Below are 26,600 nucleotides of genomic sequence, written 5' to 3'. Positions count from 1 at the left end.
ATGATTTATTTTATTATATTTCTGCTAATATACAATATTAGTAATTTCCCATTATACTGAACAACAATGACTTGTCAATCTGTTTTATGTATCACTGTCGGACTAGGACTCTCCCAACCATTTGGGAAGGTATGACTCGTTTGATCAATTCTAATTATTTTATTAAATGAAATAATAATCATTTTTTATTTATTATATACAAAAATGTACTTGTAACAAAATGCAACAACTTCACGCTAGAAGTAGGTGTGGTAGGTGATTGAAGGTGGTAGGACCTATTGTGGTTCGACTCCGGCGGCACCACCGCCACACCTATTTCTGCCTAATAACCGCAGTGTTAAACGCTGCTATGTTCTCGTTTGAAGGATGTGGTAAGGGACACGTACTTTTCCTAGGCGTTCCATCTTAGTCCTCAGAGGTAGCGGCGCATCTGTGGCTGACCTCAGGTAGGAATATCTAATCCAATCTCGGGTTGATTACAGATGTCCATGGGCGGCAGTAGCCACTTACCATCATGGATGGTGCATGCTCCTCTGCTCCTCTTATATTATAAAAAATGACGATATTGATGATAATGCTGATGACAGAGTTGGATTATGATGATAATGCTGATGACAGAGTTGATTATGATGATAATGCTGGCTTATTCCACTTTTCCCCGTTGGATGATCCCCATTGATGGGGATTAGTGAACTTTTTGTTCACTATTCCCCGTTGACCCAAAATTTTTATTTAATGGGGATAAGTGAACTAAAAAGTTCAATAATCCCCATTAGGTAGGTACGTTAAAAAAATAAAATATATGAATCATGTTACATTTATTAATTAAAAATATAACTTTCTTATACCTAATAAAATCACAGATTGTACAATTATTAATTTAAAATAAAAAATATAACTTTCTTATACCTAGTAAAATCACAGATTGTACAATTATTAATTTAAAATAAAAAATATAACTTTCTTATACCTAATAAAGTCACAGATTGTTACAATCATTAATTTCAAATTGTAGCATGAAAATATTTCTTTCTTATACCTTGTAAAATCACAGATTGTACAATTATTAATTTAAAATAAAAAATATAACTTTCTTATACCTAGTAAAATCACAGATTGTACAATTATTAATTTAAAATAAAAAATATAACTTTCTTATACCTAATAAAGTCACAGATTGTTACAATCATTAATTTCAAATTGTAGCATGAAAATATTTCTTTCTTATACCTTGTAAAATCAAAGATTACAATCACTTAAGTTTTTCTAATTAGGTACGTCTAATAAGATACACAATACTGTAAAAGATGCTCATTTTCTAGAGGCGCGCGCGCAAGGCGGTGGCGGAGCGGGGTGCGAGTTAGCTCGTATGTGATTGGTCGACCCATCTTTTGTTTTTGTTTCGTAGTCGTTAAGGGTTAGTAGTGTGTAGTGTAGTTCAAGCGTGCAGTTCTTATCAGTTCGCAGTTATTAGTTTAATATAGGAATAAATAAAGGAAATGGCTGGTAGTTCAACTGACGTTTGTTTAGAGTACGTTAAAAAAGGTAAAGCTACCATACTTCTCCGGGCCGGACATCAATACAGTAAAAAATGCAAATATAAAAATGGTGGAGTTTTGTGGGAGTGTACCACAAGAAAACAAAGTAAATGTGCCGGATCCATCACTGTCATGGTAAGTTACTTATTATATTTTGTGATTAATAATGACAATAATAACTCAGGTTATGTGTGTTATCAATATCACGTTTATCAATATCAAAATTTAAAAATCAACGTTAAAGTTTAAACACTGTTTCTGTCATGGCGGCACGTGTGACGTCATTCTTTTGTCAAACAAGTCTATTACACCTAGTGTAAAAGAGTGTAGCTGAAGTGAATTGTATATATTTAATTATTATTACATATTTTAGTTAAGCATAAAGTGAAATATGTTTTGTTGAACTATTCTGATAGGATAACAACAATTTGTTATAAGTTTTAAAGGTTGTTAAATAGCCTATTTAATTTTGTATTCTATGTAAGTGCAATATTGTTTACTTAAAAAATAATGTAAAGTAATTAATTATTATTACTTAATTTTACAGGACAATCAAGTTGTAGCTGAGAAACGACACAATGTTTGTGAACCTGATTTTGCGCGGAATGAAGTTACCTTGAGGTTATTCAAACTAAAAACTACACTTGCGGATCCAGAAGCACCTGCTATTCCCAGTGCTTACAACGCGGCTGTGAGCTCACTAAAAGATACCGGAATTGACAAAATAAAAGAATTCCCTGCCCTGAAGTCTATCAAAACAACATTATATAAACACAGAAATGCAGCATTTGAAGTAAGTAAAATTGAGTTCAAAAATGTTGAAGAAGTTAAAGTACCTCCAGCTCATCAGGAATTTATTTTAGCAGACTACAATGACAGTGGTATCCGTGTAATAGCTTTTTGCTCTGAATTTGCCCGACATCAAATGAAAAATTTGAAGATGTTCTTGGGTGATGGAACGTTTTGGATCTGTCCATCTCCCTTTTACCAACTCTACACCATTCATGGGGATTTGGGCAGTACAGAAAAACACATAAACATTGTGCCACTTGTTTATGCCCTCATGAGCCATAAAAATCAACAAACATATGAAATTTTATTTAGTATGCTAAAATCTGCATTACCTGATTGGAATCCAGAAATATTTAAATGTGACTATGAAGTGGCTCCGATGAACGCAATGCGAAATGTTTTTGTAAATATATCTATTAGCGGCTGTTATTTCCATTTCACCCAGGCAATATGGAAGAAAGGAAAACAACTCAAACTAACAAAAGATAAATTAACCAGAAGACAAGTTGCACTTAGCACTGCTTTGGCTTTGTTACCATCAGATAAAATCATTGCGGGTTGGTTTTATGTTGCCTCTCAAAGCCCTGATGATGATAATAGCAAGGAGTTTAGAAATTACATGCTCAGACAATGGCTACAAGATGATTTTATTAAAACGTGGTGTGTATTTGGACAGACTCATCGCACTACGAATTTAGTCGAAGCATGGAATAATAAAATAAAAAAGCGTGTGAAAATAAAGAAACCCAACATTATGAAGCTCCTCACAGCGTTGGCTGAAGATGCATCGTATTACGAAGTTCTTGCATTGGGGGTTTCTGAAAATAAAGGTATAGCGGAAAAAACAAAAAAAAGCATCAATCGCGATAATTATATACAGGAGGTCCAAATGGAACTCATTAATAATGAAATTACGATTGGGCACTGTTTAGAAAAACTTAAGTGAGTGTAATCTTTGATTTTACAAGGTATAAGAAAGAAATATTTTCATGCTACAATTTTAAATTAATGATTGTAACAATCTGTGACTTTATTAGGTATAAGAAAGTTATATTTTTTATTTTAAATTAATAATTGTACAATCTGTGATTTTACTAGGTATAAGAAAGTTATATTTTTTATTTTAAATTAATAATTGTACAATCTGTGATTTTACTAGGTATAAGAAAGTTAAATTTTTTATTTTAAATTAATAATTGTACAATCTGTGATTTTACAAGGTATAAGAAAGAAATATTTTCATGCTACAATTTGAAATTAATGATTGTAACAATCTGTGACTTTATTAGGTATAAGAAAGTTATATTTTTTATTTTAAATTAATAATTGTACAATCTGTGATTTTACTAGGTATAAGAAAGTTATATTTTTTATTTTAAATTAATAATTGTACAATCTGTGATTTTATTAGGTATAAGAAAGTTATATTTTTAATTAATAAATGTAACATGATTCATATATTTTATTTTTTTAACGTACCTACCTAATGGGGATTATTGAACTTTTTAGTTCACTTATCCCCATTAAATAAAAATTTTGGGTCAACGGGGAATAGTGAACAAAAAGTTCACTAATCCCCATCAATGGGGATCATCCAACGGGGAAAAGTGGAATAAGCGATAATGCTGATGACAGAGTCGATTATGATCATAATGCTGATGACAGAGTTGATGATGATCACTCACCCTTCTCGTCGTGCGTCCTCTTCGTGCCGTAGAACTTGAGCGCCTCGTCCGCGGTCGCCTTCTGCCCGCTGAACAGCAGGTAGCAGCACACCATCGTGCCTTAAAAACAACATTCATCATGCTTATGATTCTCGTAAGTTACGAATTAAAAAATATTTATTACTTATCTTAACGGTGACCCTTTGGAAACCTACATGCTAGAAACTTCTTTAAGAGAGCTAAAAAGAGTGTGAAATTTACGAATCCACCTTGGTCAGTATGGTGGACTATGACCTACACTCGACGCACTTCGAGAGACCCAAGAGGGATATACATGAGTCGGTGATCCCTTATTCTATGAAGCGGTTTCACAGGTAAACTGTCACTAGATGTAAGATTCAATAGTGATGGTAAATCCCAACATTTGAGTATCGTCCTGAGGATCTCACTCATATACAAAAATATAGTCAGTTTTTCTTCTTTTCTTATGTCCAATGTCCATATTGTATAAGCGATGATCAAGTTATACAATAAATATTGTGTGTGATAAATTTATGTGTGCATATTAATGTGCGCATGTATGCCAATTCTCTTAATGTAGTTAACGTTTAGATGCAAATATGAATGTGGAATAGGGCAGCCCTCACTTTTCCCAAGCTCTTCTCTTACTCGGAGGGTAATGAACCTTTCCCTTGTGTTACTACTGATTTGGCGGATAATCGTACATCAGTACGATGTTAGCGAAATTGTAGATTGATAGATATTTTTAGAAATATTACTGTCAAATTTTAGATTACTTAGGTAGTCTATGCACGGAGACTTACCATCGATGATTTGTAATCATCTAGCATAGATACAAGTTCTAAATGGCTTCAATTTGCTAGACATGATAATCGTATTGATGTGATTGAAGTGAAACCGATCATTTATCCTGATAAAAACTTACTGCTGTCCATGGACATCTGTCATCAAATTCCTTTGAGGCGATCACGAAAAATCCTACTTAAAGGTTCATTCAAATTTTGTGTGCAGGTTTCTAGTTAAGTTCTTTATTCTGGAGGGTGTGGTGAAGCACGTAAGGCACATAAGACAAACCAATAGGAGGACAGGGAGTTCGGTATAAAAAAGAGTGACGGTGGTGGAGAAATAGCACCTTAATTCGAAGGCAATCGAGAGATCTCTTATGACAACTAAAAAACCATATTCACCATCACCATGGTTCATATTTCTATAAATGGAACATACAAGTGGGGTTAACTAATGTCGGCTTTTAACCTTTTTATATAGATATTAATAGAACCCAAGTGTACAGCGCCAATGAAAATTGACAGATCATTTGCTAAAAGTGAAATCCAATACGTCTTTCATTGTTTTAAGTTACAAATGTAGACAAGGTTTATGCCTTGGCCCATATTATAATATAGTAGTAGCAGACGTGCTTGAAGTCCACCTGATGATAAGTGGCGACTCATGGACAACCGAAATGAACCTCAAAAAAGATTAGCTTCCTACGTGAGCTCGGCCACGGATAGCACCGTTACCCCTGAAGACTAAGCTGAAATGCCTTGGTAAAGTCTGGCTGCAGACCGGAATACAGCAGCCCTTAAGGCCTTAAGCCCTTAAGTGTTAACACTTCTGTTATTAAGGAGAAGTAGTAGAACCACAGAGAGTTCTACCACCTTGAACAATATCTAGAGATTCATTACTATCTTGTGCCTAGCAACAAGAGAGTAATGACTCGACACATAACGTTATCGTTTCTCGTGACGACGTATATGGTACAACCCTTGATAGGACACAAATCGAGTTCCACCGATTGCCTCGTTTACTTAATAGAAAAGAAAATTGCATTTCACGTACATCCGCCACCATTTACGTTACAGGGAATCGAGTTCAAAAGTAACACGAAAGATTCCACTGTATTTATTTGTAAGTGCCTACCCTTTTGCGGATGTTAATAAAATATTTTCAAGAGATACGCGTGTTGCAAATTTTTATTTCTAATCGATTAAAGTAGAAAACTTGCATGCAATCTTAATCTAAATAATCCATACGAAATTGGAACAACTGCTATGTTTTGATATATTAGGATGGAATAAGAATGGCAATCTACAGAATGGAATGGAATCTACAGAAAAACATTTAACAAATCATTATTACAACAAACAAAATTACTAAATAAGAGAAATAAGTCGACACAAATAAATTATTAAATAACATAAATAAGTTTTTATTTAATCTACACTAATATTATAAAGAGGAAAACTTTGTTTGTTTGTTTGATTGTAATGAATAGGCTCAAAAACTACTGGACCGATTTTAAAAATTCTTTCACCATTCGAAAGCTACATTATCCACGAGTAACATAAAGTAACATAAATTTATTTTATATGAAATATATTTGATAAATAGATTTTGAGGCGGTACAATGTTTGCCGGGTCAGCTAGTAGATTTATAATCAAAATCGTTGGTCGACTCAATACGTTATTTAAGTCCAACAAACTTTTCCGTGCATGATTAGTTCAATTAGGTAGTTTTGACAATGTATCAAGACTAAATTCACTTATAACCCCCCTGTCACACACACAGAAGTGTTTCGATGTGTATCCGTCTTCTAACGTCAATATTCTTACACAGCAGACCTACCCCAATATAATGTCAATCGTAAATTTGCAGTTCCTTACCACACGAGCGATCAGACGTCGGCCCACCCTGTAGATACTCCGCACGAAGGAGAAACCTTCACCCTCTTTTTGTACCCAAAACCATCACTGAACAATGTATTTATTTTTATTTATCTACTCTAGATTAACCAGATTGTACATTTTATATCTACTTAATACCGAGCCTAATTTGATTCACTCAAACTTCAAGTATTTTTTTTTTTGCCAAATTAGTCAAGCGTAGTATCTACGAATAATAAAAAATCGAAATAATAAATATTGAAAAAAAATTAGGAAGGTACCCTATTTATAATTAGTGTAATATGGAAATGTATAGTTCAATTGTTCTAACATTTATGTATAATCGAAAAGGGTGCTGCCTCTTAGGGCGACTAAACATAATTCGTATTAACTGATTCTGTTTTTATTTTTTGTGCCATTTTATGAGCGAAACGTTCCCTTCATATCCAGCGGACACAAAGCCACGAACCGTTTTTTATGTGCCTTTAGGGCCGACCACAAAAAAGGACCGCCTCCTTTCAAAGGGTCCTTTCCGAATTTACGACACCGCAGCAATCGCGCAACTGTGGTAATTCGGCCAATTACTGGGTACAAAGAAATTTCGCAATAGCCCCGTGGGGTGTGTTTCGTTTGCATGACAATAGTACCTATATGTTATATTACAGCACCTACGGTTGTATAGACGTTATAAACGCACGTGTAATTTGTAGCCTTAACCTTTGTTGCCGAACGCGTTTCAAACTATTGTATAGTGCCAGCAATTACCACCGAGCACCGATACATATCTACGGCGAAAATTATCATGAAAACACGTTACAATATTCTTTCGAGATGCAATTTGAGTGCTTATTGTTGCGAGCGAAATGTGTGTCCATTACTGTATTAAGGCGAAGTCGGAGCGCGGAATAAAATTTATACGATTCACTTGACACGCTCATTGTGTATTTGAAATGAAAATATATTCGCTATAAAATAAGTAATTTATATACTATAATTATTTAAAATGATAAACTGCCGTTTAAAATTTACATTAGCATTTTAAAGGCTGTAAATGTAAAACATTATGTAAAAAATATTCTGAGATCGTATTATAGGTGTCCCTTCCCAGGTGAAAGTGTTTCCAATGCCTCTTACATCTAAACTGTAAAATGTACAACAAACTTATATCAATCGATCAATTTATTTTATGTCAAATATTAAAATCACGGCATCATTATTTGTTTTAACCAGGTTTTTATGTGATTATTGGTTCGAATTAAATGACTTTCAATCTCCCCTTTTCAAACGCGGGGCTCGAGATTCAAATTCAGGACAGGACGCACCTGTGATTTTTCAAAATTACACGCGGAATTGCTTAGGTATTAGCAATGGCTTGCCATTTGCTTACACCGGAAACTAAGTGAGGAAGCCCTTAGTGAGCCTGAGAGTTCGTTAGAAAATTCTCAAAGGCGGTTGAAGACACTGCAGACTACCAATCCGACATGGCCGGCGCGAAGGATTATGGCCTAAACCTCACTCTGAGAGCAAATCGATGCCCAGCAGTGGAACTTCAATGGGCTGCTGAAACCTGACTCGTAAAATCAAAATTTCGAAACTGTCGCATTAAGGCGAAACGTATCTACGATTTAAATCAGCGCTGTCATCGCCTTAACGCAATCTCACCGAACTCGTGTCCGTATGGAAATTTTAAGGCACGTTTAGTGCTTTATCTATTCAAACAAATCATTTCCATACATGTGTCAGTTGATAAAATCATTGGAACTATTCAATAGCAACATAGTAACGATATTGAGTATTGCCTTTTGTGCGATACAAGAGGCGGTGGTAAGTAGATGCTCTCACTTCAAGTACAAATGACATTATTCTGCTCAAGAATAGTAGTAGTAGGGTTGCCACCAGTACTGTAATATACTATAGCCTATACATAAAAAATATGTAAATAAACTTAAGCCCGTTATTAAAACTCGATCTATTTTTCAAGGTGTAGACTCTTTGTGGTCCGACTCGAGAGGCACCACCGCCAACCCTATTTCTTCCTAACAATAATGACAGTAGTGTTAAGCGCTGTGTTAAGTGTGTTCCGCTTTGAACAGTATGGTAAACGAAACATACTTACATAAATGCGTTCCAACATAGCGTTCAAAATAGCAACGCATCTGTGGCAACCTCTGATAGAGTTTTCATTTTACCTGGGAATTATTACTTGTTGAGATATTATTCGGCAGCAGTGGACTACCTACTCCTTTGCTATTTCTATATCATAAAAACACTGATCCCCACCTGTCCGCCCCTTCCCCGCCTTGCAGTGCACAGCGGCCACGTTCCTCGTGTCCTCGTTGAGCCACTTGTGAACATCCTCGCAGAACGGCTGGATCAGCCCGATGTTCGGCGGCGTGTGGTCCTCGAACGGGTACGTCGACACCTGGAAACAGACAAGGAACATATTAGCCGAGGAGTTCGGTCACAGAATGCAACGGTAAAGGATATATGGCTGTAACGCTTTCTTTATTTCATATCTGGAAGTACGGCTCTTCCTACAACTGCAAAACACCTAGAGCGTGGAGTACGCTACTAAAATGCGGAATGATCAAGGTACATTTGGTAATATTACCCGCTTGTAATGTTTATTAGACTGATGTCCGATTACAGAGTAGATATTAAACAAAAGTAAACACAGACTTGGTTGCATGAAACACTCTTCTTAGATGAAATCAAAAGTAGAAAGAGTTGTGATCGAATTTAGATAGAGATAGAATTCCAGCTCCATTTAGCGGTAGTCACTGAAGTCTACTTTGCCAATACATTTATCTAATCAAAGAGTTTAACAGTAGTTAGTTATAGTTAATAAGTTAATTAAGAAAATGTTGCGGCCAAGCGCCGACGCCAGCACAGCCGTGAAGCGTCCAAAATATATCCAAATATGTGTGTGTATGTATGTGCGTCACTAGATCAGTATGTATGACGGCAGTGGTGAGAAGAATGCGCTGATTGGCCCACCGGAATGCCTCGTGGACGTCATACCGATACACACAAGTAAGGCTATTATGCCTAATTATACTCAATTGCTTGATGGAGCTTAGTACTCACATACCTGCAACACTGTTGCCAACTGTCTTGCTATAAGAGGAAATTATTTCGGAATACGTTTTTCCCAGATTTTTCTACTGTACTTCGAAAGTCAATCAATGTATTGTAAAGTTTCAAGTCATAGAAGAAATAGCTTGATATAAAATTTCTACTCTTCCCTATACAATTAGGACACCGCAAACAAGGCCATTTAGAAGATGGTAGAATATTTACAGTTCGAGTGGGGTGGTATGATCGCTACACCTATTTCTGGAGTGAAGCAGTTAAAGGAGTGGCACACGATGCGATAATCACACTCCTCAGAAGTGACAACGCATCTGTGCTCAGCTCAAGATAGAACCCCTATATGTTATATTTTTATTTATTTATAATATAAGAGTAGCAGACGAGCATGCAGTCCACCTGATGGTAAGTGGCTACTGCCGCCCATGGACATCTGTAATCAACCTCAGATAGGATTAGATATTCCTACCCGAGGTCGGCCACAGATGCGCCGCTACCCCTGAGGACTAAGCTGGAACGCTTTGGAAAAGTCTGTCTCCCTTACCACACCCTTCAAACCAGAACACAGCAGCACCTAACACTGCTGTTATTAGGTAGAAATAGGTGTGGCGGTGGTGTCGCCAGAGTCGAACCACAAACGGTTCTACCACCTTCAAAGTTAAAGAAGTGACAACGCATCTGTGCTCAGCTCAAGCTAGAACCCCTATATGTTCTATATGGAATTGATTACCGAAGTCTTACCACTTACAATCAGGACTATATGCTCGTTTATTACTTCAAATGGGGCGATATAATGCAAGATAGGTCATGTAGGACTGAAGCTTCTGTTCTGTCCATAAGCAATGACCACTTGATGTGTGATACAGTATTAAAACACTCAAATGTTTATCACAGTTTTCTTGTTGAGGCATTCACAAGGAGGTATCAAATACATAGTTTCATATGAAATACAGTTTCTAAAGCAAAACAGTGCTTAGTTACACCGCAACTAAAACTAGGTATATCTCAACTCAGATTTAATTACGCATACATAAAAAGTTTAGTGTCGTCATTAATTGAACCGGCGCGGGCGCGCGCTCGCATCTATCTCTGCCACTTGAAGTTATCCGCGTGATGTTTCAAATTATAGCCATGTGCGACTCGAACTCGCACACTGCGGGTTCCGTATCACCCAAATTTTCATTTATTTTTAGTATTGTACTCGTTATCATAGCAGCAAAAGAAGTAAATGCATTGTGAACATTTTAACTGTCTTCCTATTACGATACTGTAGAAAAATGCCGAAAAATAGTATAGTATTCTTCTTAATAGTTCTTGTATGGCGACCCACATTTATTTTCAATCTTTTTTTTTATAGTTAATTGTTATACCGGCCAAAGCAATACGTACTTTGTAAAAAGTTTCAAGTGTTTATTTAATACGGTTCAAGAGATACAACCCTATGACAGACAGGCATACAGCGGAGGTTTAGTACTAGTAACTAATAAGGTTTCGTTTTTTCCCTTTTGGCACGGAGCCCTAAAAACCGGATTATTCTTTTAATGATAACGAACAGGATACGAATGTGTGTCAAACGCACGAGTGCAAGATAAATTAAAATAGATATATAAAATCACTATCAAAATTGGTATAAATTATATGGAATACAACTATCGAATATTAAACCACATTTGCATACTGGTTTACCTAATGCCCTTTAATATTATCATAATTAAATCAATTTTAAAAATTATTTATTTATAATTCTTTACTAAATGCATTTAATTATTTATTTTAAGCAGCTGTTGAACAGCTTTCTGTAAAATATTAATCTCAATCGTGGAGTCTTAGGCATGAATCATAAGTTCGAATACTGAATTTTCACTTAAATATGTGCTTATTAAAACATTGATGATAACTTTCTTTAACACGCGAAGGAAAACATCTTGTGGTAAGTTTTGTACCCAAACAAAATCCCTAAAAAATGCTGAAAGGTATGTCTTTGAACTCAGCCAGCACGGCGGACTAACATCCTTGAGTCGATGATGATGACGATGATTATAGTTTAACTACAGTCCATGAAATGCAAGTCATAACAATGGTAACACAAAATCAGTCACAATATGTTGCTAGTGCTTTTTTTTATAATATAGGAGTAGCAGACGAGCATACAGTCCACCTGATGGTAAGTGGCTACTGCCGCCCATGGACATCTGTAATCAACCCCAGATAGGATTAGATATTCCTACCTGAGGTCGGCCACAGATGCGCCGCTACTCCTGAGGACTAAGCTGGAACGCTACCATTCAATATCAAATTGGAACGCCTCAACACCATTCATGTCATAACTGAAATTAATATTCAAAATATTCGTACCATAAAGCGACTTAGCAACTCCGACAGAGTACTTATTCGTACAGCGAATGTTCAGTAGGCATGTTTTCATATGTGTAGGGAAATATTACAATAAAAAATAATATGTTTGTCTGTAAGTTGTCTTTTCTGTAAAATATACCAATATTTTAACTTTTTAAAGTAAAAATTATGTTTATTTACGCGTTATGTGTTTTTTGTGTATATTATGAATACCACTGAATCAATTTATACGGATCTCGGTCCCCCAAGATACACTTACTTACATTATATCTCTCGACTCTACAGTCTAACCTCCAGAGTCTAAAGGATTTGATTCTGGTCGTATTTCGATCCAGAAAAAAATGTGACAAAATTAAGAGGAATTCCGAATTACAGATACAAAATAAATAGTCGTTTTAATACATATAAGAGATTCGTGTTTTTTAATAATAAGATAATTAATCAGATTGTTTTTATGTATTACTTTAATTTTTTACTGTTTTACGATCCCGACATTATCTGTAGACAATCCCGGAACCAGGCAATTAGAAAAGAAAGCCGGGATCGAATTATCTTATTAGGGATCTTCTATCCCTTATTATCTAATTGTATTTTTACTCAGAAAACATTAGCTCAGCGAAAAAAAACAAAAACCGATATCAAAAACGAAAACGGGCGTCGCTCCCGGCAAAATGTTGTATGTCAAATAAAGTAATAAATGTATCGGAACGTAATGAGCATCATTTACGTATTCCCCTCGGCGAGTCGTCGGGCCCACGCATGGCTTCCGTGATTGATTCCCTTCCACGCCATTTGTTAGGTAACGGGATGAAATGGATTCCAATTTAATTATATTATATTGTATTGAATTATACCTAACGTCGAACTCTCGGAGGAATAAAGAAAATGTGAAATAACACAGACATTTTTTGCGCGAGAAGCTTAGCAATATAGCGAACTTTTCGTATCGCAAAATCGTATTTATTATTTTGAAAAAATATAGGATGCTTAGCGAAACTACGGTGGAACCATTATTAGTCGACTGGGGAAGCAGCACCGCCATATCTTTATTTTTTGCGGGGAGCTGTTTTGCGTTGCAGTGGAAGGGTTTGGATACCAGCTGACTTACATATTACATTACATCTTAGGACTCAGGAATGACAAGACGTATGTGATCGGCTTCAAGTAGAACATGTTCTATATAAAGTTTAGTACAGATGTCCATGGGTGGCAGTGACCACTAATCATCAGATGGACTGCAAACTAGTATCCTACTCCAATCTCATAAAAATACGATAGGCTAATACCCAAATATCCTAGGTTATGCGATTTACATACATGATTTTAAGGAAGGCAAGTAACTTTTAGTTTTCGATTTCGCAATGAATTAAATATGCCAAGGACAGATATCAGTAAACGTGACGCAGATAAAAGGCAAGTACATAATAATAATTTCACTCGGGAAAGTATTTTTGAATCTTGAGATAAGTGGTGAAAGAGTCCATAAAAGTTTTCAATGAAATATCTCATACGCATCCCTAAATGGGATGCGTATGAGATATAGATTAAACATTTAGCTCAAATTTATTTGCTGACTTGCAGTTTTATTTTCCAAAATTGTGTATCACTTCCATATGAAAGTGCACAATAGGTCTCTTAAGTAGTACCCAACACGAGCACAAGGAAAGCGGAAACTATCCGAGAGCGAAGTGGCGATCGGGCTCGCCGGGTAACAGCGCCCGATACCGGCCGATAGCGACCGATAGTTTTATCTCGACGCTATCGGCGAAATTGGCGAGATTAACCGATACACACTGGAATGGGATGTTGCATTGGCGGATTTACCCTACTTTTGTTACTTCCCTCAAAGATAAATAATGTTATTTAACGGTACAAATATTTTTTACACTTGATCGTTATAAGTCGAGGGTTGTAACAGACGTTGCCAACCGGGAAATTAACTCGGGAGTAGTTTTATGTCAAACTGAAATAAATACCATAAACGGTGAAATCAATAAGATTGCAATGCACGAAATTTGATTTGCTACTTTTATCACATAAAAATGCAAAAAAAAACATCAACTTTTACTATCCGTTTCTGAAATATATCAATATCGGATGAAATTGGCTACACTGCCGACACAAACCAGAATATGACTTTATAATGCACACCTATATAAGATTGATATAACGCCGACAAAAATAATTGCACCGGTACGTAATCGGTTATGTAATGGGTGTAATTTGGCAAATTACACGGGTTTGATCAGCGCGCCGTACGGCATGGGGCGGCCGGGCGTGCTTTCTAAGTTTTTCGTAACGTTATTAGGTAGGTAGGTAGGTACAAACCGAGCTTTTTATAACAGAAACACGTTATTGTATCATAAAGTCCAGTTTAAAAACGGCTGTATTTCGTTCTCAGTAATAATAATGCCCCGAAAAAGAAATTACGCAGAAGATAGTAGTCCTAGTCAACTCTACAAACGTAAATTGGTGAGCTTTAAGTTTTAGAAGGAAAATCTAACAAATATCTTAGACGACTTGGAAACATTAAATAACAAGGATATTTTTATTAGAAGACGAAACTAGCATCCCTCTGTTGGACATCTATAACCAACTCTATATGGTACAGAAGTTCGACCTGGGGGTTACTACCACCAACATTAATATTATTTTAATCATAATTTTACTTTTTTGCAGGAAATTTACTTTACTTTTTAAGCAAAATATGACAATTATAGTGGGTTTTATACAATGGATAAGCGAAAAATTAATAAGGGTTTAAGTTTGTTCAACTGTGTATGACGTAATATTTTACTGTTTTAAGGACGAAATAAAACTTTCCTGAACTATGATGATCTTTAAAATATGGTGGTAGGCCCCCTGACGGCGATCATGGCTGCGTTGCCACTTCAAAGGAGTGTCACCAGGGGGACCATTGCCACATATGCAAGTCATCTGGCGTCCACACCGGAGACCCTTAAACCGAAACGCAAAAACTGCTTCGTTCAGAAATATTACGGTGCTGTATTGTTAGAGATTTTGTGTAGATACGATTATATATTAATATTCATATGACACCAGCAACATTAAATTCCCATAGTAACAAGCATCATTATTATATAACCCTATGGCTATGTGGCGACACCGCACAAACTTCAGGATTTTACCAGCTCCAAATGTTTTTCCCTACAATACAACAACAACACAACATTCACAACAATGACTTACGCTTAGAGCTATCTACAGTAACACATGTAACTACGTACCTATATACGTATGGCGAATGGTTTGCGAAATGGCGCTCGCAGGATGCAATTTCCCGTATTGTTCAATAACAAATTGGGCGGATACCGCTCAAATGTAATTTGTATCGCGATTTGCAATGTTGCACAATGTTGCGTGATCTCTACTCCTTGGAGAATACATCTGGGGTTTTAACAGCTTAGTGGTTGAAATTCTAAATCGGGGGGTTCGATATTCGAGCCGACTGTGGCATCACTGATTTTTAGATTAGATATGAGCGTATTAGAAATTAATTATTACTTACTGTAATTGACGGAAACATCCTGAATAAATCTATTATATCTCAAACCCCTGTCACTGTGAGAAGAGACTCGTGCCCAGCAGTGGGAAAGTTTAGAATTTTTACTGTAGCCGAAATTAACTAAATGCTTATGAAATTAAATTGAAATATAATCGAAACACACATTAACTAGCAATTCCAAGGAAAATGAAATAATTACGAGCTTCTTTTAAGTGATTCCAATTAAAAATATACTATAGTTAAAATTATTCAGAAACCTATTATTTTAATGGTCTTAATTTCATTCGTTTAAACCTTACAATTGTTTAATATTTTATTACTACGTATAAAATATATATATATGTACTAGCTGACCCGGCATACGTTGTGTTGCCATATAAATAAAAAAATGTTAAGGGTGAACAACCCTTATCACTTAGGGCTATGAAAAGTAGATAGTAGACGATTCTCAGACCTACTGAATATGCATATAAAATTTGGTGAAAATCGGTAAAGCCGTTTCGGAGGAGTACGGTAACTAACATTATGGTTACACGAGAATTTTATATATAAGATTAAAATATTCAGAAACCTATCGTTTTAATGGCCCTTGCAACGTTCCATCCACGGCCTTAATATAGGTTAAACTTTATAATTATTGATATCATAACTACCTATAAAAATATTAATATACATAGTTCACCATGATTAATGCCCAAGTAATGCCATCCGCGCATACAAATTATGCAATAACACGACGTATGTAGGTATACATGATAGATACCTACAAATACATAACGTTTTAAAGATTTCATCTGGTCCCAACAGATCACATGGAAGCCGTACACGTGTAACGGCGTAGGTATGCAAACATCACTCGAACTCTGATAAGAAAAATAAATTGAATGTTTATTCTCGGTTATGTAGTGTCGTGAGGGAATCTCTACACTTATCCGTATTGGTAAAAATCGGCATGAGATTCGAGCTTCTACGAAACGTATGTTATATTGCTTGGTATTGAAAAATCATTTCCTAATTGATTTAAATACACAGAATAATATTTGAAGAACTGTATTACTAATATTCAAATTATGTTCATTCGTAGTGTAACACATATAATATGTGTGGAGTCAAATACCACCTTTGTTGTATTAAAAAAACAACACATTGAATTTGATTTCACAGTCATGTCCAAGAAAGGAATTGCCGGAGTTGGTCTTGGGTACGCCACTTCAAGGCGTATCAGTAGTCTCTATTATTTTTTTTTAATCAAAGGTATACATCTAACAAGCGCTTTATTCTTCCATCTCTTTGATATCCTACTCGGTTACAATGCGACTAAAGCCGTTCCAGCGCGGACGAATACCACGCCACCCCGTCCACGAGCGTCCAATGCTAAGAATCTCGGTCGAATTTCGCGGAAACGTAGGGCTCACGCTGCCGGTACGCGGCGGCGATAAAAACGCCAGTTCAACCACCTCCGCGCATTGTCACCGGGTAATGCGAATTTTACGCATCTCAATAGTTCACGGATTTCCTTGGAACTTCTTGTTTTTAGGGTTCCGTACCTTGAAAAGTAAGAAAGGAACCCTTATAGTATCATTCTGTTGTCCGTCCGTCCGTCTGCCAGACCTGCCTTTTTCTTAGGAATGCGTGGAGGTATTAAGCTGAAATACTCAGCTACAGCTCAAAAATACAGCCGAAACTTGCAAAGGAATCAAAACCTACAGGGTACGAAGCAACGTCTTATATGACAGAATATATATTAATATTTTTTTGCTTTATCTATTGAACCGTAATAGATAGACAGTTCAAATTCTCACAATGCATTTACTTCTATGGCTGCTATGATAACAAAATTCTAAAAATAAAAACAAACGAAAATTTGGTAGTACGGAACCCTCCCTGTGCGAGTTCGACTCGCACTTAGCCAATTTTTTACCATGCTCTCTGTGGTCATAGATCGCCGACGATTCGATACACCGAGAAATAAAAGGGAAGGAATTGAAATCGTAATTCGAGCTTTTCATGGCGATTGGTAAAAACTGCTAGTATTGTGAGGATGAATGTCGTTTCATCTCACGTAAAAAAATATCTATTTTAAATTTGGTACTTGTGAGACTAAATACAATTGAATTGTTAATCTGTAATTTACAAAGCACATAAGCGTATTCGCAAGGTAGTAAAACATTAAAATAGTGTTTCTTAGGTCTTAGAAATCACTAAACTGATTTGGATTTGGTCATATTTGGCTCACATAAATCACCATTTTTAACAAAAAAAAAATACAATGATACGTGACAGTCAAGAAAAGAGCAAAAAACCTTTAACAAAGATACATAGTACAGATATTACAATATTGTCGGTACGAAAATAGCACCTCGACCGATAAAGCCCAATCTGCAACTGCCCTAAGGTGATAACGCTATCAGTGAGCCCGGTATCGCTCGGCTGAAGGAAGAGCAACCGAGGCGGCATCTAGTCTGCCGGCACTACTTGTACCAACGGATTTTTTAATTTATGACTGCTTAAAAATATAACCTGGTTTGCCAAATTAATAGTCACTCCCACAATTTAGGCGATTCAATGACACTTCATAATTTCATATGTTAAAAAAAAAAGATACCGACCGAATTGATAACCATTTCCTTTTTGAAGTCGGTTAAAAATATTAACCGCTTGGGTAGAAACAAACATACGCTCCAAAAGCTTTACCCTCCTCAATCAGATAAAAAAACATCCAAACTATGTTTATCCCCGCCTGCAACACCTTATTCAACTACTATTTTACAAGTTTTAAATAACAAATTAAGTAACTTCAGTAGGTACTTGTTTTTATTTTTTCAGTTAATTATTTTTAAGCATTCAGATTTTTTGTTTTTACGTATATCACCTCTTCCCACGAGTCGATTCCAACAATATCTAGATCTATGCCACTGTATTCTGAGCATGTTTATTATTATTAATGATACAAACTTTCGCTGGACGCTAAGTAAAGCCAAATTGCATGTAACTTTTACCTATATAATTCCTATCATATCAATCACATCTACGTATAGGTAACATGGATTGTATAATATACAAGTTTATATGTTTACACGATCAAGAAATATATATAATCTACGTAGGTATAGTTTACTTTCTAAATAGAAGTAGATTAATTACAGCTAAAAATAATATCGTAGGTGAGATAACGGAAATAATTAATAGAACTTTTTAGTAAATTAAGTATTGACTCTACCTGATGTTAATTACTAATTAGTTATTGCTCCCCCATGGACTATCTGTAATTAACGTCAAACAGGTTTGGAGTCCTAATTAAGCTCTGATTAGTTTCTAATGTTTAGGACATAGCCCTAATGTCATGTAAGTTAAATTAAATCAAATCGAGTCTAATCAGAACTATGGGTATCCAAGAGAAAGCATAACTCGTGTATTATTTGTAAGGTGTAAGTGAACAAAAGGAAGTCTGTGAGTCCACTCTGGTTGCACCACCGCCACATATATTTCTGTCTATTAACAGCAATGTTAATAGACAGAAGACCGAGACGTTCTTACTTAGTCCTTATCTTATCTGGGGTTGATTACACATATCCATGGGCGGCAGTAGCCACTTAGGATCAGGTGGACTCATGCTCGTCTGCGCTCCTATATTAGTAGTATATAAATACTAATACATATAATACACCAGTAAAACCCGTAGCTCACGTGTACCTACGATATCTAAATTGAGGTCGACACAAAAGCTAATTTCCCTTCGTAGGGCATAATCACATTCAATCTACTTACATGCTCCTTCGGGAGAGAGAAAATTCGTGATCTATTTCCCGAAATTTCTACAACATTATTCCCGTGTAGGTTTTAGGAATCGTTGTTAAATAAGGACAAGCACCTAAGGTCATGTCAGGTCAGGATGTTTTAAATTCATAAATTCATAAAATATTTCTCAAAATAAGATTCTATGAACCTACCTTTAAATTCTCATCTATACATACACAACGACCCGCGTCGCGGAGCGGTCACCATACCGGTCTGACACGCAAAGGGTCCCGGGTTCGATCCCCGGCCAAACAGATGATAAATGATAAATTGAATGATATGATAAATGATAAATTTAGATTTCTGTTTCTGGGTCTGGGTGTTTGTGTATTTGTCTATGTGTGTGTCCATGGCACCCACGACACAGGGAATCCTAGTGTGGGGCTGTGAGTGTAGAAAGTTTTTATTTATATAGTGCCAATAGTATCTCAAGTATCTAACTGACATATAAACACACGAAATTATAATACTTCCGTTTACTGTCTTATGGATACGGATCCTATAATGGAAATAATATGTTTATTTTGGCTAACGAAACACGTGCAAATAATCTTAGTTAGAATATTTTTCTTATACATACCAATAAGTAACAGGTTGGAACAATATACCGTACATAATAATAATATGTCAGTATAAAAAAATCCATATATTGTTATGTAACCTTTAGAATAAAAGTTATAAAATTTCCATGTTCAGTAAGAACCTACTAGTAATAATCTATGTTACCTAATCCATGTAAAATTGCCTTCCTTTGTGTAAATACAGTAGTTATGTCATGGCGTTCAGTAGATTTCTCCCTTCAAGGGATGCTAGATAATTGATAAGATAGAATACCTATAAGATAAGGATTTTTTACTCAGACCAAACATTTGAAAGAAGAAGATATTATTCAACACAAATAATAACATTTAATTTTTTTCCACAAAGAAAAAAATGGGTTAGTGCGAATCAGACTCACGTACAAAGGCTTCATTCAGCCGTTTCTCTTGGATATTTGACAATATTTTTTTAACTGACTATTTTTGGATATTAGTAATTAAATGTACTCGATTTTCACGGCACAGCAGATTTAGAGCAACTTTAATGCTGACTCACGAACGAACGATCTGAGGACGATCAATCGATTAAACACGAAATTGAAATTCATAATAAAAAACATCCCAGGTATATATATAAGGGTTGCATATAACCGCCCCATTTTACGAACGTACCGTGGACCATTAAAAAACCTTGTCACATTACACGTGGCATAACATAAAACCGCTAAGCACCGCCACTAGCCACGGCACCCTTTAGGGCTAAAGGGTCGCGTACGGGAAACACCACCGCGACACTTGACATAGTTGCTAATTAAAAAATTACTTCTGCCACGCGCAAAATGTGTCACGGGTGATGTAAGTTATAGAGATGAGTGGTTTTTTGTCACAAAATTAGTTGGACCACAGCCATATCCTATGTGCCTCTGAACCAACTTTGAAAACAGGAGTCAATTGCAGTTCTGCAGCAAAAGCACTGCTCACCTATTTCTACCTTATAACAGAAGCGGTGTTAAGCGCTGGTTTAAAAGGTGTATTAGCACGCATGAATATCAAAGTATCTGTGGCCGACTTTACATAGGATTCTCATCTTTTCTGGGGTTCATTACAATTGTCCATGAGCAGCTGTGTGCTACTGGCCGTTAGGGTGTACTGCATAGTCATTTACCATACCTTACTTCCTTGTGATAAAAAACAATCTGTTATTTTTCCCCTGAATACATAAACCGATCTGAGGACGATCAATTGATTAAACACGAAATTGTAATTCATCATACAAAATTGCGATTATCGTTTTTGCCTACAACACGCAAAGATGAAGTAAAAAGCAGTTGCTAAGGCCTCTAAATAACAGCTGTAAATTAAACACCTTTAATATACCAACAAACGAACAGACGTAGCCCCGTTCCAGTTTTACAATAATTATAAAAGATACATTTCCATTTGCCGCGGCGGTCCGCGGACCGTGACGTGTCTATGAGGTCAGCCGAGTGTCCGCCCCGTCCGCGTTTTCCGCAAAGGACCCTCATTAGAACACGACTTATTAAAATGTGCACGTGTTTACGGGACCCGCCTACCGTACGGTTCTTCGCAATGACTATTATGTAGTAGGTAGCGTGATTGTGAACCATTGCTATAAATTCCTGTTTGACGTTTACATGCTTATCATTTTCCATATTTGTTGAAACACAATGTGTTCTTGTTGAGCACTACTTTATTACATGTCATGTAATAGACTGAGTCAGAAAAAAAAAGAGTTTTTTTTTGAGTAAATACATGTAAAAAGTTACTTTGATAGACAAAAACAATCTCCTAAAATTTGAGCCTGATATTGCACGACTCATGATGCGAAGCATCAGAGAGTGCTTTACGATCGAAAAATTTTTTTCGCTTCATTTTGTCGGCTATTTTTATTATTATAGCCTTGATAGTTCACGGAATCAAGATATTTTGCATACTATTGTCGAGATAATTTAATGGAGATTAATTCCATACTTTTTAAAAATTGATTTACTGCAATAGAATTGGAAAAAAACACCAAAATAGGTCAAAAAATTTTCCTGTCCGTCATGTGTGAAACCTGAAAACACTGTAACTTGTGAAAAAATCCATCATTTGAGTTAATTTTTTTTTTTAAAAATTCTAATCGACGATTGTAGGTCACTGAATGCAAATGATTAATTAATTCAGTGTCGTTTAATTGCAATTAATAAAAAACGAAAACTACAAGACTGTATATCTATAGATATTATGTACATTTATTCCACTAGGGGCGCTTGTGCAGTACCTTCTTCCTACTACAGCTGTTTTTTCGGCAATGAATTTTGAATGACTTAAGTTTTTTTTTTTTTTATATATTTCATAATTAAATGAGCATTATGAGTCGTGCACCTTTGGATTTTCCAAATTTTCTTAAAAATTGAGCTGGCGCATGGCTGGCGCTGGCGCAAGACAAAAACTTTTTTGTAGAGAATTTTTTTTTTGACTCAGTGTAGTCATGTAACTATGTACTTTAAAAAATATATATAGCAGTCGTACCTATAGCCGGACTTTTCTAAAGTTAGTTAAAAAACATTAAAGTTCACCTGAAACACGCTCAGGTGCGATCGCAGCATGAGATTTTTGGGGTCACACGGGAAATTTCGTTAAATTAGACCAGTTTTTTCTAACTCTCTAAGTTTAACCGTAAAGTCCGGCATATTCTCTCCGCTACCGACGCAGCCGTGAGAAATACATGCAGGTTGTCCCCCCGAAATAATTGGAAATTATTGTCATTAAATTAATTAGCCTAATTTACCTATATTTTGCAATTCGACATCATTAAAATTAACTAAATACAGTTATGTACAGAATCCTACATACACTTTAGTAATTTCTATTTCGTAGTGCGATACCGCGCGATTGCCAATGTAGCGCTAATTTTAGGTTTATCAGTATTCTGTCAACTCCACGTAAGGACTGTGTTCACAGGAGGAAAACGCACATGTTACAGTCACAAACCGCACATGTTTAAATTATACCATTGTTATTAGTGGAAACATTAAATCCTGCATCGATTGCCTTGTATGGGAGTTTAAAAACAATTAGGGGACAAGTTACAAACAATTTATGAGTTACTAAGCTTTATTATAAACTTAATTAATTATTATTTAAAGTGGTTTCGTATTTGTTTGATTTTTACGTTAGAACTTTTGGCAAAAAAAAACTGAAATTGAAATTACAATAACATAATGTATAGTAATGACGTAGACACATAAAGACAATAATAATCAGACTTAAAATAAAAATCTAAATCTGTAAATGTCATCAGGTGCCTGACGGGAAATCCAATACTGCCACCCCACATGCATTGCCAAGATAATCTTTTATAAGACGTATGTGTCTACTATGTCTTTGTCCAAGTAATGCCATAATCAATAGTGTAATTAGAGAAGGGCTTACAGCGTAACTTACGAAGTTAGCGCTAAGCATGTGCATTTTCTAAACAAATGCGTTCAAGTTTTCTAGGCTAGATTTTATGACACGTCGTCGTTCCGACCCATTTTTTTGTGCGAACTCCTCCCAGGACTGTATACCTATTTATTTAGAACTTTATTACAGCGGAGCAATTGTAATAAAATACATATTAAATGTTAGATTTTAAAAAATACATTTTCGACAAATGGACCTTAATGAACATTTTTAATACATGAGATACGGGGGAGCCCGGAGGCTTATGGGCAGTTTTGCACCCACAAATTAGTTTTGGATCAGAGTGATGGAGTAATCTCTAGGCCTCCACCAGTTGTGAGAAGACTTGAACCCACAAACGAGACACAAAGAGAATATCAAGGAACAACCGTGGGCTGTTTAGATTAAAGACACGTGCCCGCCCTCGCAAGCAATGAATGAACCCAAGAAATAAAACAAAAAGCGTAAGTTTCCGAGATACGCACTAACAATAAATAAATAGTGGTGGTATAAAAAGACACTCAGATAAACTCAAAAACGTAAGTGTAAAATTGATAGCCTGGGAATACGAGTCCGACATCACGTACGGACTGTGACTCAACCGAACGTAGAGCAGATCACCTCTCGGCTTTGTGATAAAATTTTCAGCTGCCCAACTTGGTCGGGTTGAAGTTTCAAAGGTGGGAAATAATCTTTGCGGCACAATCATATTGGACGCATACAGTGCCTTTAAATTAATAGTCTTCTGACATTAGGGCACTATGTGGTCTAGTGATGAGCTTGTATTATGTTTTTAACCGACTTCCCAAAGAAGAGAGGATATCAATTTAAGTATGGCGATAGACAGGCATACTAACTATAGCGTCATTTTTTAATTTACTCTTCAGGGTAACAGCATACTTTTCAAGGTCAAATCAGAATCCTTATCTTACAATCCTCGTACTATTCTATAGTATGTAGTATTCAAAGCGTGATAAATTCGAACTTAGTTTACAAGACTCAACATTGCAGTAATCAATCATACTGATTGTAGTGTTTACTATAGATAAATAATAATGGAAAAAACATACTTGTCTATATACAGCTTACTATTTATATCGCCCAATTCCTTCCAAAGCGAACAATTAACATCAATAATATTCAACAATTGTTCCAGATTTAAAGGAAATTAGTTCCACCGTACATAAGGAAGGCATTACCGCAGTACGTGACGCGAGTGTAACGCGTGACACTGTGTTTCCTTGTCGCGCGCTCAACATCGACACTCCAGACAATATGGCGAGAGACTGAAGTGACGCACCGAAGATTGGAAAAGGAATCTACTATGACACTTTGACGTTTACTTTTAATTTAGAATAAATTACTTCTGCGGTACACGAGGAAGACCAGCCCATCGCAATACGTGACGCGAGTGAAACGTGTGATTCAGTGTTTCCTTGTCACACATTAAACATCTACACTCCAGTCAACATGGCGAGCGTCTGAAGTGACGTACCGAGAAGTTGGAAAATACACTACAAGAATCTATTAGGATTTCATTTAGAATTAGAAACTAATTCCACCATACACGGGGACGGTAGCGTATTGCGATACGTGTTATGTAGCTCTATAATCCTTTTTGAAATTGCACAGGATTCGTGACAACGTTCTTTCATGTCGCACACTAAACATCGACACTCCAGATATTGTGTCATCAATAGAACCTCTGAAGTGTCACGTCGAAGATGAAACACGTATGTACCTAACCTACGTGACTTTCCTGAAAACTGAAAGCTTGACTTTTCGTGTAAATAAAAAAATATGTAATCGGTTACAAAGTAAAGCATTTTATCAACCCATCATTATCAACCAAATTTTAATTTAAAGGAAATCATCTGTTTATTTTCATGTGTTTTGCTTAAGATTTATGCTTACCGCAAATCGTACAGACGTTTCAATTTCACTCAAGTCGTGGAAAACTCAAGAAACTCAACCATAAGACGGAGCCATTGTCATTAGCGAGGTGGGTGAGACGCGTGACAATGTGCTTCCTTGTCGTACGCTAAACATCGACACTCCAGACATCTTGTCGGGCGTGTGTCTGAACTGTCTGAAGTGTCGTGCCGTAGATTAAACCTTTCTCCCCGTTGAAGCCACGGCTATTCTTAGACGACTTATTAGTTTGAAAGTAAATTTGCATAAAGGCAGCTCGTATTTTTCAAGAAAAATTTTTATGGATATACAAGAAATTTGCAAGATACAGCCCACGCGATAGTAAGTGGCTACTACCGCCCATGGTCATACTAGCTTTAAATCAACCAACCAAGAATTGAAGCTATTTTTGAAAATGGCTCCCAAATTTCAGGAACACCTTAGGTATAATATTACACAAACAAATACACGTTTATAGCTACTATTATAAAAAAGACAAAATATCAATCAAATCAAATCCACTCACCCGCTCGTGGAACTTGCTCGTGTCGTACGTCCTCTCGGAGCACAGGTTGTATATCTTGTAGTGGTCCCTGTGCTTCTGCTCCAGGAACCTGTACACCTCGTCGATGTGGTTCCTGTACACGCCCTCCAACTTCTCCGCTGGGAAGCCCATTGCTATTAACCTGTCTGTTATATCTGTGAGGGTTTGCTAAGGAAAGTACACATGTATGGTATATGTTGGGGCAATAATAACAAAAGGGCATGTTTCATCATAATTGACATGACAGACGGCATGACGTTAGTTAAATACGAAACAACGGTCAATCTCTGGACGGACAACTAAATTGATATTAAGTATCCGCATCACCGGGAATCGAACCCGAAACCCCGCAGCAACAACTCCGATGTCTCTACGTAAGTAGTCGTAGATATAAGCTGCATAAAAAATAGGTGACGTTATTTGTAAGATTTGGGTTCACATACAAGCATATTTATGGGCACTCGCTTAAAAAATAACATTTTTTATTATGCTAAAATAAAATTTAGTATTGGCTCTGATGATAAATGACAAATTAGACTCGATTGAAACAATAAATTTGATCAAGGCGTTGAGGCAATAGCCATAAAGAAAATTAACCACCGTCAGGAGAATCACTAGTCTTTGAGATACTAGCATATTAAGGCGAGTATTAACGGATCACATAACCAGATCACAAAGCCTCAAACAATGTAACTCTAACCTAACAACCAT

General features: G+C 36.1%; 2 protein-coding genes across 4 annotated transcripts in view; one reads left to right on the top strand and one right to left on the bottom strand.

Annotated features, from left to right (window-relative positions):
- The window catches only part of Pten (phosphatase and tensin-like protein), a 77,884-nt gene that overhangs the window by 14,870 nt on the left and 36,414 nt on the right, over positions 1 to 26,600 (bottom strand). For all 3 annotated transcript variants that reach the window (XM_073088633.1, XM_073088634.1, XM_073088631.1), the window contains exons 2-4: positions 25,872 to 26,044; positions 8,960 to 9,101; positions 4,016 to 4,114 (exon numbers count right to left, since the gene is read on the bottom strand). In XM_073088633.1, the coding sequence (XP_072944734.1) occupies positions 4,016 to 4,114; positions 8,960 to 9,101; positions 25,872 to 26,044 (414 nt within the window). The remainder of the gene's footprint in view (positions 1 to 4,015; positions 4,115 to 8,959; positions 9,102 to 25,871; positions 26,045 to 26,600) is intronic.
- Positions 1,113 to 3,942, top strand: LOC140754052 (uncharacterized). The gene is made up of 2 exons (XM_073088963.1): positions 1,113 to 1,673; positions 2,086 to 3,942. Exons 1-2 carry the CDS (start codon positions 1,500 to 1,502, stop codon positions 3,274 to 3,276), a joined length of 1,365 nt encoding a protein of 454 aa, XP_072945064.1. The 5' UTR covers positions 1,113 to 1,499; the 3' UTR covers positions 3,277 to 3,942.

Source organism: Epargyreus clarus, unplaced genomic scaffold (genome assembly GCF_041222505.1).
Source record: "Epargyreus clarus isolate Ecla_fem2 unplaced genomic scaffold, WU_Ecla_fem_2.2 ptg000027l, whole genome shotgun sequence".
Classification (NCBI taxonomy): domain Eukaryota; kingdom Metazoa; phylum Arthropoda; class Insecta; order Lepidoptera; family Hesperiidae; genus Epargyreus; species Epargyreus clarus.
This window is presented reverse-complemented; position numbering and strand designations above follow the sequence as displayed.

What these genes read in the sequence shown, in the direction of transcription:
- LOC140754052 (XM_073088963.1), top strand. Translation starts at nt 1,500, where the DNA reads ATGGCTGGTAGTTCAACTGACGTTTGTTTAGAGTACGTTAAAAAAGGT. An exon ending in CCGGATCCATCACTGTCATG is followed by an intron (nt 1,674 to 2,085) that starts GTAAGTTACTTA and finishes TTAATTTTACAG; the next exon opens with GACAATCAAGTTGTAGCTGA.